Below are 17,537 nucleotides of genomic sequence, written 5' to 3' on the forward strand. Positions count from 1 at the left end.
CTATAAAATCCAAAACTTATCATAATACCCGTGGTTAAAATAATTATTTGACTATATAAAATAAAAAATATCCAGAATGCCCTTTTTGTTAATTTTTGTATTTTGAAATTTATATATTTTTTATATTTTTGTAGTTTTTCAATATTTTGAACTATAAAAATAGACCGAATAAAATTGAATGTTCACAACACTTATTATTAATCTTTTGTGCAATTTATCTATTCCTTAATCGAGACTTAGGGTGTATTTGTGAGTTGGTTTTTGGAGGAGAAAAAAAGACGGAAAAGCCATATAATATAATTGTAAGATGATTCTGAAACCTTACACTCCTATTTCTTCATCTAAATACGAAACTTTATAGAAAGAGGCATATGTGGACATGATACAAAGAGTTTACTCTAGAACTTCATTTAGAAGAGTTTTGGCACAGCTTAAATGTTTCTTGGAAACTAAACTAGTATGATTGATATAGACGATTTCTCTCACATTCAAGTGTTTTAAATTATAGTTGTGGACATTACGTCATAATTTGTGGCTGTTGTAATGTATATTTTTTTGAGATTGAAATTTTTATTTTAAACATAATGTAGTGTGATGTGGCCTGAGCAATATAAACAAGACTACATAATTGATTTAATGCTACAGTATAATTGTGCAATGATGCCGTTGTGATGTTCCACAACATTTTTACACCCATAGCATCTGATATATTACAAAATTTGAAACATTCCTCCCAATGAATTTTTTTGCTACATTTGTTAACCCATAGAAATAAATCATATACTTAGAATTTTCCTAAACCAAGTTCCTATAAACAAGTATTTTTATCAACATTTGGTCATTACATACGGCATACTATATTATATGGTTTCTTTTATCTTGTTAATCAAACAATTTTACTCACTGTTTTATTTTATAAATTATTTTAAAAAATCAACAACCATTAATAACTTTATTAAATAGAGTATGAAAACGAGGAGCATGACTAATTAGAAATGTTTGGATAAACTTACATTATTTTAAATTAGTAATCAACATCTTCACTAATTATCTTGATTTATTTGCATAAATGATGAGCAATATGTTAGACATTATTCATCACCTTAATTTACCATTAGCAATATGAGAGTTGTTGATTTGAAGCCTATTAGATATGATTTTTCTAATGAACAACTTTTAAATATTTTTGTTTCATTTCCCACCATTTGTTTGCTAATATTGTGAATTATTTAGTTGCATATGTTTTTCTCCACTTGCATCTAGAGTTCAAATTGACAAACTTAATAGTGATGCTAAATATTATGTTTGAAATGATCCCAATTTGTGGAGATTTTGTACTGACCATTTTATTATAAGATGCATTCTAGATCATGAGATTGAGTTAATCCTTTAGTTTTGCTATGCTTCTGTAGTGGATGGACATCTTGGTACCCAAAGTATAGCACAAAATGTGCTTGGCTCTAGATTTTATTGGCCCACAATCTTCAAAGATGCGTGGAGGATTTGTAGCACTTTTGAGCAGTGTAGTAATACCCTTTCTTGGAGACAAGAGATTTCTCAACAATCTATGTTATTTTGTGAGGTTTTTGATGTCTGTGGTGCTGATTTCATGGTTCCCTTTCCTGTTTCTTTTGTTTTATTGTATTCTGCATGCTGTTGATTATGTTTCTAAATGGGTGGAAGCTAAGGCCACCATGACTAATGATGCTCAAGTTGTTATGGATTTTGTTAGGTCTCACATATTTTACAGGTTTGGCATACATAGAGCAATTGTTAGTGACCAATGCACTCACTTCTACAATAGATCCATGCAAGCTATGCTCAAGAAATATGGGCTTGTTCATAGAATTTCTACACCTTATCACTTCCAATGTAATGGGCAAGTTGAGATTTCAAACAGAGAGATAAAAAGGATTTTGGAGAAGATAGTTCAACCTAACATAAAAAATTGGAGCAACAAACTTGAGGATGCTCTTCGAGCACATATGACTACTTACAAGGCACCCATATAGATGTACCCTTATTAGGTTGTCATTGGTAAATCATGTCATCTTCCCGTGAGATAGAACATTGTGCTTATTGGGCTGTTAGAACTTGCAACTTGGATCTTGATCAAGCTGGTGAAAAAAAAATGCTCCAACTTAATGAACTCGATGAGATCCGCTTATAAGCCTATGAGAACTCTAAATTATACAAGGAGAATACCAAAAGACACCATGATAGCTTGATTTTTGGAAAGAATTTTTGGTTGGCCAAAAGTGTTGTTGTATAACTCTAAGCTTGGCCTCATGAGTGGTAAGCTTTATTATAGGTAGATTGACTCTTTTATTGTTACTAATGTATTTCCTTATGGTTTTTTAGAAATCAAAAGTGAATCCACAAATAAGAGCTTCAAGGTTAATGAGCATCACCTCAAGTCTTTCCTTACAACTATTTCCTTAGTATACATAATTATGGAGGAGGACTCATTGGTTGAACCCGCTTTCGTTCCTCCATGAATAAATGATTTTTCTTTCTCTCATTCCTTACTTTTATTGCACTTATCTAATTCCATTTATTGATATGTATGTCTGAATATTCTAATTATGCTACATTCGGATAATGTGTAGTTTAAGTATGAGGGAGAGATTAATGTAGGTCATAGGGTTATGTTGATGCATGTTTTCTTTGATTTTTAGGTTTTGCTTAGATTATGAGCATTTTCTCTCATGATTTATTTTAATTAAGTCATGATATCTTGGGGTGTGAATCAATGTATTTCTATCTGCCAAGTTACTTTTGAGAATTGAGAGGTTGAAACAATTGTGTTAGACTGTCCCTTATGAGAATTTGATCCATAATTGTGGATGAATTGTTGTTTGCCATTTAATATTCTTTCATGTGTGATTGCACTCTTGATTACTTGCACTCTAGATCTTGACTTGTTTCTTGTTGATACTTGATATTCACATGCATATATTAAAGTGATTTACACATTTCTTTTTAATAAACCACTTAGGCATATAAGCATGTCTTGAATGAATTTATCCTTTGATAGCCCCTTTGAACATTTGTACTCATTTCCTTGTTATTTAGCTCATTACAAACTTATAAGTAAAAAACCACGATTGTCTTAACCTTAGGGAATTTTGGACCTTTGGAATTGTTTTGGGAATGAATATTAAGTAAGTAAGGGTGCATTGTTCTTCATTTCTTGTGGAATCATGGTTATGTTTTAGTGGTTGATACATTTGTGTACATAAGTGTGGCATTGCCATTGAAAAAAGAAAAACAAATAAAAAAGAAAAACATCAAAAAGAAAACAAAAGTGAATAAAATGTTGAATGAGGCAAAAATGATTGAAATTAAAGGTTTTAGTTCTTATGCTTATTTTGGGGTTGATTTTTACTTATTTTTTTACTCATTTCCTATTGCTCCTATATTCCATTTGGTTTTAGCTACATATCTCATATTTATCCTATATTGTCTTTGTCAAACATATGTTTGTGTCTGTGTTTGTTTTCATGAAGTGTCTTGAGTGTAACCACTTACAACCTAATATACATGAGTGTAAACACTTTAGTGAGCATATCTTATGAGGTTCTATCATAGTTGTGACTCACCTCTTGATTTGATTGGTTTCTTTGCATACTTGAATTGGTTGGATAATGTTCATGAATATCTTGATTCGATTCTTTAACTTTTGTGTGTTTGATTTTGCCCATTTCTTTGCACTTCCTAGATTTCATTGTGAAGTTTGTGATCTTTTTAGGTGTTGCATTTCCTGATTTTTGTGATTTTCTTATATGACTCACTTTGGTTCATATTGGTTGGCATAACCTTATTTCTTGATTTTTCCCAGGACTACAAAAGGTTAAGTGTGACGGTATTCGATGAACAATATATTACACATTATTCATAACCTTAATATACCATTATTGATGATTCTTGGTTCCTAATTAACTTTGTTTGATATGATTCTTGCGGTTTTGTTCTTAATGCATTTTTTATTTTTGTATATTGATTTCTTCTCTCCTATTTCTTAACGTGGCTTGTTTTATCCTATTGTTTAGAAACAAATTTTGTAAGTTAATCTTCACTTAGTTGATTCACTCTCTAGTGCTTGAACGCATAGTTTGTGTGAATTTGTTAATGTTCCATGCTTATCCTGATTTCGCTTAGTTAAAGGCTTATGTTACGGAACTATGAATTGATTATCACTTAGTTAATTGATTCTCACCAAATTAGGAAGTTAATGGTTAGAATCTGAAATTGATCTTTTGAAACCAATGATTGAGTTGTGAACAAACAAACCAAAGGAATTTAGCCGCTTTACTACACTACTTATTTACTGTTTCTGAAATTGCTTTATATTCATATCATTCAACAACAAAACCCTATGTGTGCATGAGTATAAGGTATTTGAATCTTTGCTTAAAAAATAATCCTTGTGAAACGACCTAGAAGTCACTTCTTAGTACTACAATTTTAATTGTTATATTATTTGCATCGGGAACGACCTCAATCAAGAAACATAGAATGATAATTAAAATTGAGCATTCAATGATATAATGTTGGGTATTCCAGTGTGAAAAGGAAGTTACATATTGTGTGGAGTTAATGAGTTAAGATGAAAATATAAACTTCAAAATCTTACGGTTTTGGGTCAAAATATGATATCGAGTTCACTTCCATATTTTTTAACTTCCCCTATGGATGAATAGTTTAACCATTACATAAAGATCTCCAAAACATATAAAGATTCCATGGGAGATATCCTATTTGTGTTGCTACATTGACATCTTGTCTTTTTGGCTTCAAAGGCTTGGACGTTCTTAGACCGTTCTTGTGTTGAATAAAATATAGTCCAAATCTTATGATTATTATTTCACATGCTGACCTATGTAGTTATAAAGTTGGACCTATTATTATATGATCTGGGATTAATGATTAATTTCACACATTTGCTACTAATTTTATGAATATATTTAAATTTAATTGAATAATGGATAAATAATAGAGAATAATGTATTCCTCATATCAAGACATAACTTATCTCCTTCAGCCAGTAAAAATGTGACATGTGTGCTATTTTGTTTATTTTTAAAAATATTTTTATAGAAAATGATAAAACATGACACATGTCATGATTTTACTGACAAGAAAAGATAACTTATTTCCTTATATCATAAAATACTTCATTCCCTAAATAATATAGATGTATCTAGGACCATTAGTTCTAAATCACAAAATAATTTCTAATAAAGTTGTTCAAGTTATGCTTCTAGTATTATGTGAGCTTTAAGGGCAGGCTTCCCTACCTAAGGACATCAATACCTTGCTGGCTTGGCTTTATTTCTGTATAGCCATGCCAAATAATCAACTCTATCTATCAGAAGCCAACATACTTTAATTAATGGGTCACATCCCTGCTATGCTGACTAAGCTCACTACCTATCACTAGCACTACAATAAGCATTATAATTGGAACAATGTTCTTCTAAAATAGATAGAGTTTAACATTGATGTATTATTAGCTAAATATTTATAAAGATAAATTATATTATTTGCAATTCATTTATATTGATTATATTTTAGAGTTAGTGATAATTAAATATGAATCGTTGAAAACATAGTGTTGTATAAAAAATTCTTATATTATTAAAATATACACCCTTTTCTCAAATAAATTTGGTTTTAATGTGAACAAATAGAAAAGTAAGATTATATTGAAAAAAGAAGATTGACTACTTTGTCCTCAATCCGTCTGACTTAAAATCAGCACTCACCACTAAAGCTTGTCCAAACAAATAACACAGATAGATAGAGCAAGGGAAGATGATAAATAGTATTAGAATTTTAGCATGGTAAATTTCATCAACTTTGGAAGGAAAAATATCAAGATTAAGTCTAGAAAATGTCTTCACAAGGAGCATGAGCATGAACCTAAATGTTGATCGAATTAATTTTTAACCTAAACTTGACCCTATACCTAAAGACTTAATAATCAACTATATATGTTTTGATCGAGCTAACTTTTGAATCTGAAACCGACTATAAGTCCAATTAAATATAATTCAAGTTCCATCAAGACAAAACCGACTTAATATGACTTATTCTTATAGATATATAATTTGACACGTGAAATAATATTTGCAAATACTATGTCAATGATTTGCATATGTTATATATGATGAAAATAAAAGAGAATGAATAACATTTGAAAAATGATATACGCCATTGTGGTAGTATACTATTTGCACAAGAATGTCTTAAATAACTAGCCAATGTATTATTTTGTGGATTAAAGAAATGTTATTACTATGTACAAATTCAACAAACATGTATAAATATAAGTCAGATATGAGTATGCACAATTGTTATTATTTGTTCTTTTACACCATTCTCAATTCATCTTCTCACTTGCTATTGTTTTGTCTCTCTCCACAATAATAAAAGTAAATATATAATTGATAAATAATTAATTTTGTCAACAAAAAACATCTCTATAGAAGGAAAAAATTCTGAAAAAGGGAGGAGAGTATAAAAATGTTAATCCGTTAAATGATCTATTAAGGATAACACTATTAAAGATATATGATAGGTTATTTTGGAAGATGATAGTTGGTTAGAAAGTTAGGAATTAACAAGTTAGATTTATGTTAGTTACTTGCTTTACAAGCTTTCTTTTCTTCTTTTCTCCTGTATAAATAAATCATATTGGCTCACTTCTTATTCAATCAATTCAATTTATTCAATTTTTTAATGAGAATTCAATCATCCAATGAGAATATTATTAATTTTTCTTTCTCATTCTTCTTTCTTTAAGTTTCTTCAAGCTTTCTTTTATACACTTCTTGATTCATCAAAAAACTTTCTTTTTCATGGCTCTTACCATATTTCAACATGGTATCAGAGCAATAATTATTGTTTTGATGGCTTCCGCTTATACTTCTATCATTCCAAGATTCAACAAAGAATCAACATTTCATTCATGGCTCTAAAAAAGGTTGGTTTCACGTTCATAGAGATGATTTAGATGATGGTATATGGAAGTTGGTGACTAAATTGATCATGTGAAAGTATGTATCAAGATCCACCCTTTGGTATTTCATTCTTATCGAATTCACCTTGTCAAAGAACCCAATTGAGAAAAGGTAATTTACAGTTATCCATTATTGTTCATCAACATCACCCTGATATTTTGTAGTCTTCCGAGTTCTTATTGCTCCAAGAAAGAAACTCAACTTATAGCATTGGATGAACAATGTAAGATGATGACCTTGAGTACTTCAAACATGTAAATGCATGAATGTCGGTTGCACTTTGCAGATTGCTTGCTTCTTGCATATGTAAGAATTATCCTTACAAAAATGATTCTTGGACAGTTTCTCAATACAACAAGAATTACTTCACATTTATTCTTATTCTTTATCATTTACCCCCAATTATTTCTCATTTCCTTATTACTCTAATTTCTTTACCCATCTCTCATTAAACACACAACATTATAGTGTGTAACTTTTTCCTCATTGAAGCAACATATAAGGATCAAGATTAAGGTTCATCTCATTTCTCTCTTTCATCCGTTATGATTGGTTTGCTTATGTCAAAAAGATGGTTAAGCGTCGGATGAAATTGCTTCTACCAAATGGTAGTTAAGCGTCAGTATTGCTTCACGTTCAGATTTCAAGACTGGGAGATGAAAATTCGCTCACCAGCAAGAGGAGGTATTAGAGTATGTGTGATGTTCAACACAATCTTTTCAATCTTGGAATGCTTGACACATTCCAGCTTGAGGGGGATGTTAAAGTTGTTAGTTGATTTCAGTTTATTAGTTGTGATATTGTTTTCGTTAATCGATTAAGAGTTTAATTAATTGAATAACTAGTTAGTTATTAGTTAGACATTGTAGTATATAAAGGATGATTCCCTTATTCCATGTAACTTAATTCTATATAGAAAGTTAGCATTTTCTTATTCATGATTTTCTCTCATACTTCTTGATTCATCAAGAAGCTTTCTTTTCATGGATTTTCTCATTCTTTCTTTCTTGCTTTATTAAGATTCATGCATGGCTCTACCATTTTAACATGGGATCAGAGCATAATTATCTTTTGATAGCTTCTGCTTATGGTTCCATGAAAGATTACATGGAAAACTTAAACAATCAAGAACATGGTGGTGCTTTCTTTTTCATCTCAATGGCCTTCATTAGGGTTATTTTGCTTCCAATAGGTGACAATGCTGCATGTGGCAAGACTATCTTGATTTCTTTGATTGCTCCAGCGTTGTTCTTCAGCATCCGATGTTTCTTTTCAACATATGGCCCTATATTCTTCATTATCACCTTCTTCATCGACCTTCAAATTCAGATCAAAGGAGTTTGTTTTTGGTCAATAATTCTTTTCAAGTACATAAGCTAGCTTCTTGATATCTTCAAGCTCTTCGAGAATGGAGTACCATGACCAATTTGTCCTATACAAGATTACATCATTTTCTTATTCTTCATCATTTACCCATCTTTCCTATTCATCATAGAAGCATCACATTAGGATCAAGATTCTGATCCGTTCTCTCTCTTTCATCATCAATGGTTTGTTCTGTGAAGAAGATCTTGCTCCTGACATTGGCATGGTTTTGATGAAGACACCAACATCACCAAAAAGAAGAAAAGGAAGAATACTTATAAATACAATGAAGATTCAAGCTTCAAGATATTCAAGACTCTTAGTCTAAGTCTAAATAGGTACTTCTATCCTATACTCTTAATTATACAATAGTAGTAATGCTCAAAATAGTTTTTAAGAAAATTGAAACACTTTAAATACTTAAAACAATTTTCAAAAATAGTGTGTAACGGGTTACTTCATCTAAGTAATAGGTTACAAGTGTAAGAAAAGAGTTATCCAACTTAAAACTGATCAAAGTAATCCATTTTTGTCTTTGAGTAACAGATTACCAGTGTTATTAAAGTTGAGTAACCGATTACTCAAGTTGTTGTAATTAATTACTCTAATTCAAAAATAAATGAACAGTGGACAGAACACTTGAGTAATCGATTGCAAGTTATACTAAAGAGTTGTTTAGGTTGCAAGTTACATCACTTTCATACTTGTAAAGGCAATTCCGCCATTGTTGTACATTCTTCATTATTATTGCAGAATACTTTCTTTCACGGGGTGTGATAAGAAAGGGATTAGAATCACTTGGAAAAGTGTTTTCCAAAAGTGAATAAAGATTAAGGAGTGTGTAAGATACATGGAAATCTTGGGATGAGATATTGTAATTGCAACTTATAATCTTTAGTGGAAAAATCTGTTGTGCTGCAAGAGTACTGGACGTAGCCTTCGGTGGACAAGAAGGTGAACCAGTATAAAAATATTTGTGTACTCTCTTCTCCCTTATCTCTTTGATTTTACTTATTAATTTTCTGCATATATTTTCCGCTGCACTTTAACTCTTGACTTTGCAGAAAAAGTGGACATTATTTTAAGTCAACTAATTCACCCCCTCCTCTTAGTTGGAATCTCAGTCTTACAGGCTCGCTTCTGTCCATGATGGTTAAGCTCAGATATAATTTCTGTCATGGATGGTTAAGCATTAAATGGGTAGCTTCTGTCCATAGTGGTTAAGCAAAGATATAGCTTCTGCTATGAATGGTTAAGCGATTTATGATATAGCTTCTGCCATGGGTAGTTCAGCGTTGTTATTACTTCAAATCAATTTCAAGCTGGAGAGTGAAAATTTTCACTCACCAGCTTGAGGGGATATTAAAGATATATGATATATTATTTTAGAAGATGATAGTTGGTTAAAAAGTTAGAAATTAGCAAGTTAGATTTATGTTAGTTACTTGCTTTACAAGCTTTCTTTTCTTCTTTTCTCTTGTATAAATAAGTCATATTGGCTCACTTCTTATTCAATTCATCTTTGTTTCTTATTCTTCTTTCTTTAAGCTTTCTTTTATACACTTCTTGATTCATCAAGAAGCTTTCTTTTCCATGACTCTTACCATATTTCAACAAACACCTTCACTCACTCTCTCAAAAGAAAACTTATTTTGAAGATCTTATTCTCCTTACCCACAAATGAATTAGTGATTAGTAGAACCTCGTTCGTATTCATTTCACATAAAAAAACAATTGATTTTTTTAGGAGTTTAAAATCTATGCACTGACAGTATAAAGTTTTTTACAGCACATCATCTATCATTGATTTATAATACTTTTGTTTGAAAGTTAACATTAGCTAACATATGAATGATGAAGATTTACTAACACTATAAAAACACTATCAGTGTATAAATATTAAATCTTTTTAGTAGCAACTAGGTACCAACCCATCAAAACAAAACTAGTAAGTAAAGATATGTTCACATTCACAATGATCAGAAATAAAGAAAAAGTTTGAGACCAAAATGAAAAGATTTTAAAGAGTATATATCGGCGTGCTTGATGAATTGATTGATCAATATTGCATAGAACATGTTAGCCGCAAAGGGCAAGTTGCATGGCATTTATTTTCAGTCTACGCATGCATTTGCATGTGGGAGTCACGACAAGAGTGCTCTTCCCTTACCATCCTTTCACGTGTTGTTTCACACCTTATAATAATTATATGCTATTATTATAGACTAGTCAACATCTCACTTATACGCTTCTAAGAATCGTCCCATCTCGAAACCAATTGATTATGAGATGAGTAAATTAATATGTATTTAAACTACGTGTAGGAGAATGAGATATGTGATATGAAACTTAGTTTCCTAATATGTTCTTTCAACAAAAGTCTGGCGAATCATACAAATGATTACTTTTGACTCATAATCAAAGGGTATATTTTGGCCTGTAAGACCATAACAACCGGAAATAAGTTGATTCATGAGTATGATATTATATTAAAGTTTTATCTCAAAATCAATTAATAATAAATAAAAAAGGTATGCCGATAAGTGGAGAATGAGGAAGACGATGCAAGACTTATTCCTCACCAACTTAAGTAGTTGTGAGCCTATCAAAAAAGAAAACTAGTAGAGATATTAAATGTGAACAACTTGCATAATTCAAAAAGCATAATAACTACATAATTTGCACTCTCTTAATTAAAAAACATTATATATAAAGAGAATATTACTTAAACATCTCACCTACATGCTTCTAAGATCCACTCGTGGTATTAGTAAGAAAAAGCGTATATCTAAGAAAGAATTTAGTAAACATTTAAAAGCTGTTATGTTTGTAGCATGCATTCCCACAGCAGTCAATTTTGACTTAGCATGGCCCATTTCATTGGTGTATCTGGGTTATGATATTATTTAATAATTATTATCTTGATTTTTTTCAATGCTAACAATTCTTAAATAAACGAGTGATGGTGGATAAATTTACTAAAGAATGTTATTAATATTTTACATGTACATCATTTAATTAAATTTATTTTTTAAGATGTATGTATTTAAAGAAAAAAAGTATGTAAAATATAATAAATATATTCAATATTAAATAGGAGTAATGATCATCTGTTAATGGAGAAGCAAATACTATAAAAAGCAAAGAAAAAATATTCTTTTATATATAATGGAATAATACTTTTGTCATAAAAATATAAGGAAAATTAAATATTTACCTCTTTGTTAGAAAATCATTGCTTATAAATTGAGTGTTCAAAAGTTGACGTACAAAGTAAAGTTCAAAAGTTAACATACAAAGTACTTCAAAAGTTTGCTTATAACTTGAATACACTAATTGTGAATGCAGATTTTTTATTTCAATATTTGACCTATATTGTTAGGAATACCGGCTAACATAATATTCTTTCAATTTAGATCCAAGCCACCGTTTCTAATAAGAAAATGAAGAATTAAACATTTCAAGATTTTTAAATATTTTTTTCCTTAAACAAGCAATAAAATGTAATTTAACAAGATACATTTTTTAAGTGGAGCTATATAATAAATGTTTTAAATGATAAATAAAGTTTGGTTAAAAATTATCCAAAATTGCACTCCATATATTTATAAGGGTTGCCAAGGTCACATGCATGCACAATCCCATACCCATTTCTAAAAAAAAAAAAGTATAATATCTACGCATTGTTAGTGTAAATATTTATATATTTTAAGTATATATTTCATTATTCATTTGTATTAATTTTCTTGAATAATCAAGGATGATTAAATATAAATAATAAATGATATAAACTCATATATTGTCATTGTATATATTTTTTTTCCGTAAGAAAACATGGGTTACCCTCCATATTGTTAACATTAATTTGAGACGAGCAGCACATAATGTTATTCGAAAATACTTCAAAGTAAAATTTCTTATTTGTTAGTTTTGAAGAAAAATAAATAAATTAGTTAACTTAACTTCTTGAATAAAGTAGAATTCTTCTTTAACCTATAATATAATCAATCAATAAAAAATCTTATAACTCCCCTTGATTTCGGCCTTAGATTATGATGTTATAAGTAGGTTCTACAAGTAGTACTACTATGACCATATGCAATATAGCATTCATATCAATAATAACAAAGTTAAGAAACATTAGTATTAAGCATAAACAAGTAAAAGTGGATCCAAGAAAGCATGGAAAGTTGCCACTATCTTCACAAACATCAGAGGCTGAAGAGAAAGATGATGTAACAAATGAGTTTGATGATTATGGATCTAGTTGGTACTCAGAAACTGACATGTCTGCTATGGTTTCTACTGTTGCTCAAGTTATGGGAAATAGCACTAATCAGAACCAACATGTGTCACAAATAATCACTTTTCCTGTTTCAGCTTCTATGGTTAACCAAGATTATGCTCACTCATACCCATCTCAACCTCTTCTAGAACAAGGTTTGCTTCTCATATTTTGTTATAGCTTTTCTTCACTGAATTGCTTAAATTTCCAAAATTTCATAATTTTATCTTATAGTAGGTTACTAGGTTAGTTGTGTTGATGCTCTTATTTGGTGTTCTATAAAATTATGGTAATTGATATATTGCATTTATTGTAGTAACACTACCATTATGAAAATTCCAAAAATTAAAATATTGAAACTATAATTATAATTGTAAAATACAATTTAAAACACCAATCTTTCGTTATATTAAGTTACTTTTCATGAAGGTCTATATTTTTGTTTTGTTTCTTTTACATAAAGGAATACTTTAGCTATCTCCAAATTTCTGTTAATGGAAATGGTGGAGACGTAGTAGTCATAGAATCTTTTTTTTTGTTGGTATTTGTGACACCACATACTCTTTTTTGTGTGATAAAATTCTTGTTGTATTCTATTGTATCAACATAAATTTGTTGTTTCAAACTATGTCTCAAACCCATATTAATGAAAATATACCATGTCAATAAAAAAAGTTAAACATCGACTATTTTTCTGTTTTTACTTTATGATCATTAACACGAGACATAATTTAGAACATGGTTTAAGATAACATATCTTTGTCCATCATATAATTATCCTTATGCATGTCTTACTCCTTCTAAAGATGACTTAAAATGTCTACACATAAGAGCTTATTTATGTTGAACTTAACACCACAATTCCTTTTGTGCATGACATGAACAATGATTAAATTCAATGAAATTAACTTGAGCTTATCCCTTTAATGATTTTCATCTATTGATAAAGATGTGACAAAGAAACCACACTATAGAGGAGTAAGACAAAGACCATGGGGAAAATGGGCAGCAGAAATTCGTGACCCTAAAAAAGCAGCTAGAGTATGGCTTGGAACATTTGAAACAGCAGAAGATGCAGCCATTGCATATGATAAAGCTGCAATCAAATTCAAAGGCACAAAAGCTAAGCTTAATTTCCCTCATATAGTTCAAGGAAACCCTAATGTTTTACCCTTTCATGCAGCTTCTACTACTACTACTAGTGCTATTCCTATTGAACAAACAACAGCAACAACATCATTTAATAATGTTTATCCTAACTCATTGTCCACACATGATTATGTTGATCAACAAGTGTTCCCAAATCTGTTCCAATATGCACAGATTCTTTCTAGTAATGATGCTGAATTGTCTTATTACACCAACCATCTTTTCAACCAGCAACAACAATCTTTCAATTCACAATTTTCTGCTACCAATTTGTCTTCATCCTCATCTTCTTTGTCATCTTTCTACAATCAGCAGCAACAACAAAATGATGATGAAGAAGAAAGACATCATCACCCAGGCCAGTAGTATGTATCTCTTAGTCTGAGGATTAATCATGTAGAAGACTTTTATATATATAATATATATATATATATATATATGTTACAATGGATTTCAAGTATAATTGTTGATTACTATTAAAGTCCTATATATAGGGGTGAAGTTATATTTTAAGAATGTTATTAATAAAAAAATTGACTTGCTTTAAATTAGTGTAAATGAATCCTCATTTATTTATATATATAATTATTTAAATTATAAGTTGATGAACATACTACTAGAGGTTATAAAATTATTGAAGTGGACAAAAAAAGTTCATTTATATTATAATTTCGTAAAATACCAATATGATAATCAAATTGAGTTTGAATTTTAGTGCAAAGTTTTTGAAAAATAAAAAAATTAAGAATATTCTTTCGTTAAATAAGTCCAAATGGATCTTAAAAAAAAATCATCCAAGAAAAGAATAAATTACCCATATTCTAACACGTGTAAAATGTTGGAACATAGGAAGAGAGAGAAAAAAGAAGAGAAACCTGAATTGTATTCTTATTCTTCATTCTTAAAAGATATCCTATGGCTTCATTTATAAATATTGTGGGCCTTTAAAAGTTAGCTGTTTAGTTCTACTTCATATCTACATAACTCTTATTCTCTATAATACATCTCTTGAAATTAAGGGTGGGTGTTTAGAGAAGAAAAATAAAAAAAGTTTATGAAACTTTCTAAGGGAAAGAAATCTTGCAATAGATAATAGTTTAGTGAGAACAATAACTATCTTATACTCATATGAAATGTACTTCACTTTCAAGATTTATATTACATTTGGTAGTAGCCATGACAATGTTTTCAGAACACAAAAAAGATGAGAAAGAAAAGTTTGAAGAAGGAAGAAGGAAGAAGGAAGAAGGAAGAAGGAGAAAGAATAGAGAATGAGAATCAAAGCTCTTTGTTACTTGAACAATATTTCTCATTATTGAATTAGAAAGAGGAATACAATCATTTATATACATTAAGCCTTCCTTTGGTCGGGGTAATTTTGAGTAGAAAGAATATGAGAGGAGAGAATAAGAAGAGAGTTTTCATTTCTCTCTTATTTGGTTGAAGAGAAGAAGAGGGAAGAGAGAAAAAATTATGGCGGGTCCTACCATAATTTTCTTCTCCTCACATTAGAAGAGAAAGTGAGGAAGGAGAGTTTGAATTTAGTAAATGACAATTTTGTCCTCATTTTCAAAAAAGTATAATAACACATAAAATTGAAAAAATACTTAAATTTGCATATGTTTCTAAAAAATAGTATTTAATGTGTAGCTATTGTTTTAATTAAATTTCAAAACAATTTTAAAAATGTGTATTTATTAATTTAGTAATAAAATTATTTTTAAATTATAATTTAGTGTTAAAGTTAATATGGCAAGGATATTTTAGTCTATACAACAAATATTATTTTTCTTTCTCTTCTCTTTCTCTTATACCAAACAACTATCAAAATCTACTCTCTTTCTCTTCACTTTATCTTTTCTCTTCCTCTTTCTTTTTATCTTCTCTCCTATTTTCTTCTCTTAATCAGAAAACTAACATAACCAACAATCTCAATAAACTGATTGAGAGACACAACCCGTACCTGGAGGCATGACCTGGCCTGTGTGGCCACACGGCCCATGCCAGGGGGCACGGCTTGGCCGTATGTGCCTCTGTAACTGTAACTGGAGGATAAAAGAACACGATCGTGTCTCCTGAGACCCGACCACGTGGATGCCAATCTTGCACTCTTTATTGTTGCACTCCCCCTTCAACTTTGTGTTCAACATTTAATCATAGCTGAACTTACATATTCAATATCTTGCTTTAATATTATGTGCCATGACCATAATAATGTTAAGGTTATTATGTAAGCTTTGTGGAGATTGATGACTAAACTTGAGCTTAAAAAACATGTAGAATGTACAAAGAAAGAGAGAGAGAGAGAGTCAAGAAGATAAGATGAATTGTATTCCCAATGTTTAATCTTGAAAGATACAATGATAGCATGACAAGTCAATAGTTAGTCTAACTAATTATCTCTTGCAGTTTAGCTATTGCTAACTATTTTTGCTCTATTTCCTATCCATATAACTAAAAAACTCTTATTCTCTAATAAGACATAAATAGAATGACTATGAGTATATACATTTGAATGAACCAAATCAAAGAGAGAATTTGACTCACTACGTGTTTATCAACTTGACATGCCTCATATTTTAAATAGTTCAAATTGGAAACATGAGGAACCATTTCCTTCAATTTATTTCTCTTTGGATGACTTAGGCAACGATGGATGAGTCACATGGAACCTAAATTGATTCAAACAACTAGAGAATGATGATGAAAATAATATATGCTAAATGAGTTAATAGCAAAGGTTATAAAACAGTTAAAAATATAATTAGCTTGATTAAGTGAGACCAAATTAAAAGGACAACGAGAGATGAATAAAATATAATTTAGATTTAAGAAGTGAAAATGTGTGATTTCCTTGACTTTAGGACTTTAGGGCTTAAGAAAATAAATATGCTACCAGCTATATGATCTAATACATCATAATCCAATATCCTAAATCCAACAAAAGAATATTGAGAGACAAGCTATAAAATTACTAGCATAAGTCACTATGGTTGTGGAGAATGGTTTTTTTGTGTAGCCTTGAACCACAAATGGTGCTATAGAGACCTAGACAACACCAATAAAGACAAGAACAATGAGCAACAGAGGGGTAGAAACAACTACGAGCAATGAATAGGGGGCATGCAAACTAGTATGGGGTTATGCACAGTGAGTTTTAAAGGACTATGATTAGGGTGACGTACTAGCCTTGGTAGGGGCCGGTTGAGAGGACAATGATGGAGAAATTATAACATGTTCTAGTATTAATGGTCCCAAATTACGGGTGGCAATCGGATGGATATGAATTTGGACGAATAGATAAGAAGTTATCACCAATCCATATAAATCAATAAAGTCACATTTCTAAACTATTTAATTCATCAATATTCAATGAATTCCAATTCATCAATTTCATCCATATATCCATTTTAATGGATCGGATGGATGAATATCCAATCCTTTTTTTTTATTTGAACTAAAGTATTTTTTGGAGGAAAAAATTCTTTTAAAATTTATTATTTAATAAAGCATTTTTAAAAATTAATTTAAAAAAACATTTCTAAAATGTGTTTTTTTAAAATACTTTTTAAAAAAATCTCAGTATTTAAATTTACTAGTGAAAGCTATGAAAGACAACAATGTATTGTGAAATCATGCATTTTTTCTTGTGCTCAATCATGATACAAAATGTTATATCAATCCTTATTGAAACCTTTTGAAAGAATGCTTTG

At 30.0% G+C, this 17,537-nt stretch overlaps 1 protein-coding gene across 1 annotated transcript; it reads left to right on the forward strand.

The window, feature by feature from the left end:
• LOC109354067 (ethylene-responsive transcription factor ERF113-like) lies at positions 12,446-14,237 on the forward strand. Its single transcript, XM_019596422.1, has 2 exons — positions 12,446-12,830; positions 13,625-14,237. The coding sequence occupies exons 1-2, from the start codon at positions 12,479-12,481 to the stop codon at positions 14,188-14,190; spliced, it is 918 nt and encodes a 305-aa protein (XP_019451967.1). The 5' UTR covers positions 12,446-12,478; the 3' UTR covers positions 14,191-14,237.

Source organism: Lupinus angustifolius, chromosome LG08 (genome assembly GCF_001865875.1).
Source record: "Lupinus angustifolius cultivar Tanjil chromosome LG08, LupAngTanjil_v1.0, whole genome shotgun sequence".
Taxonomy (NCBI): Eukaryota; Viridiplantae; Streptophyta; class Magnoliopsida; order Fabales; family Fabaceae; genus Lupinus; species Lupinus angustifolius.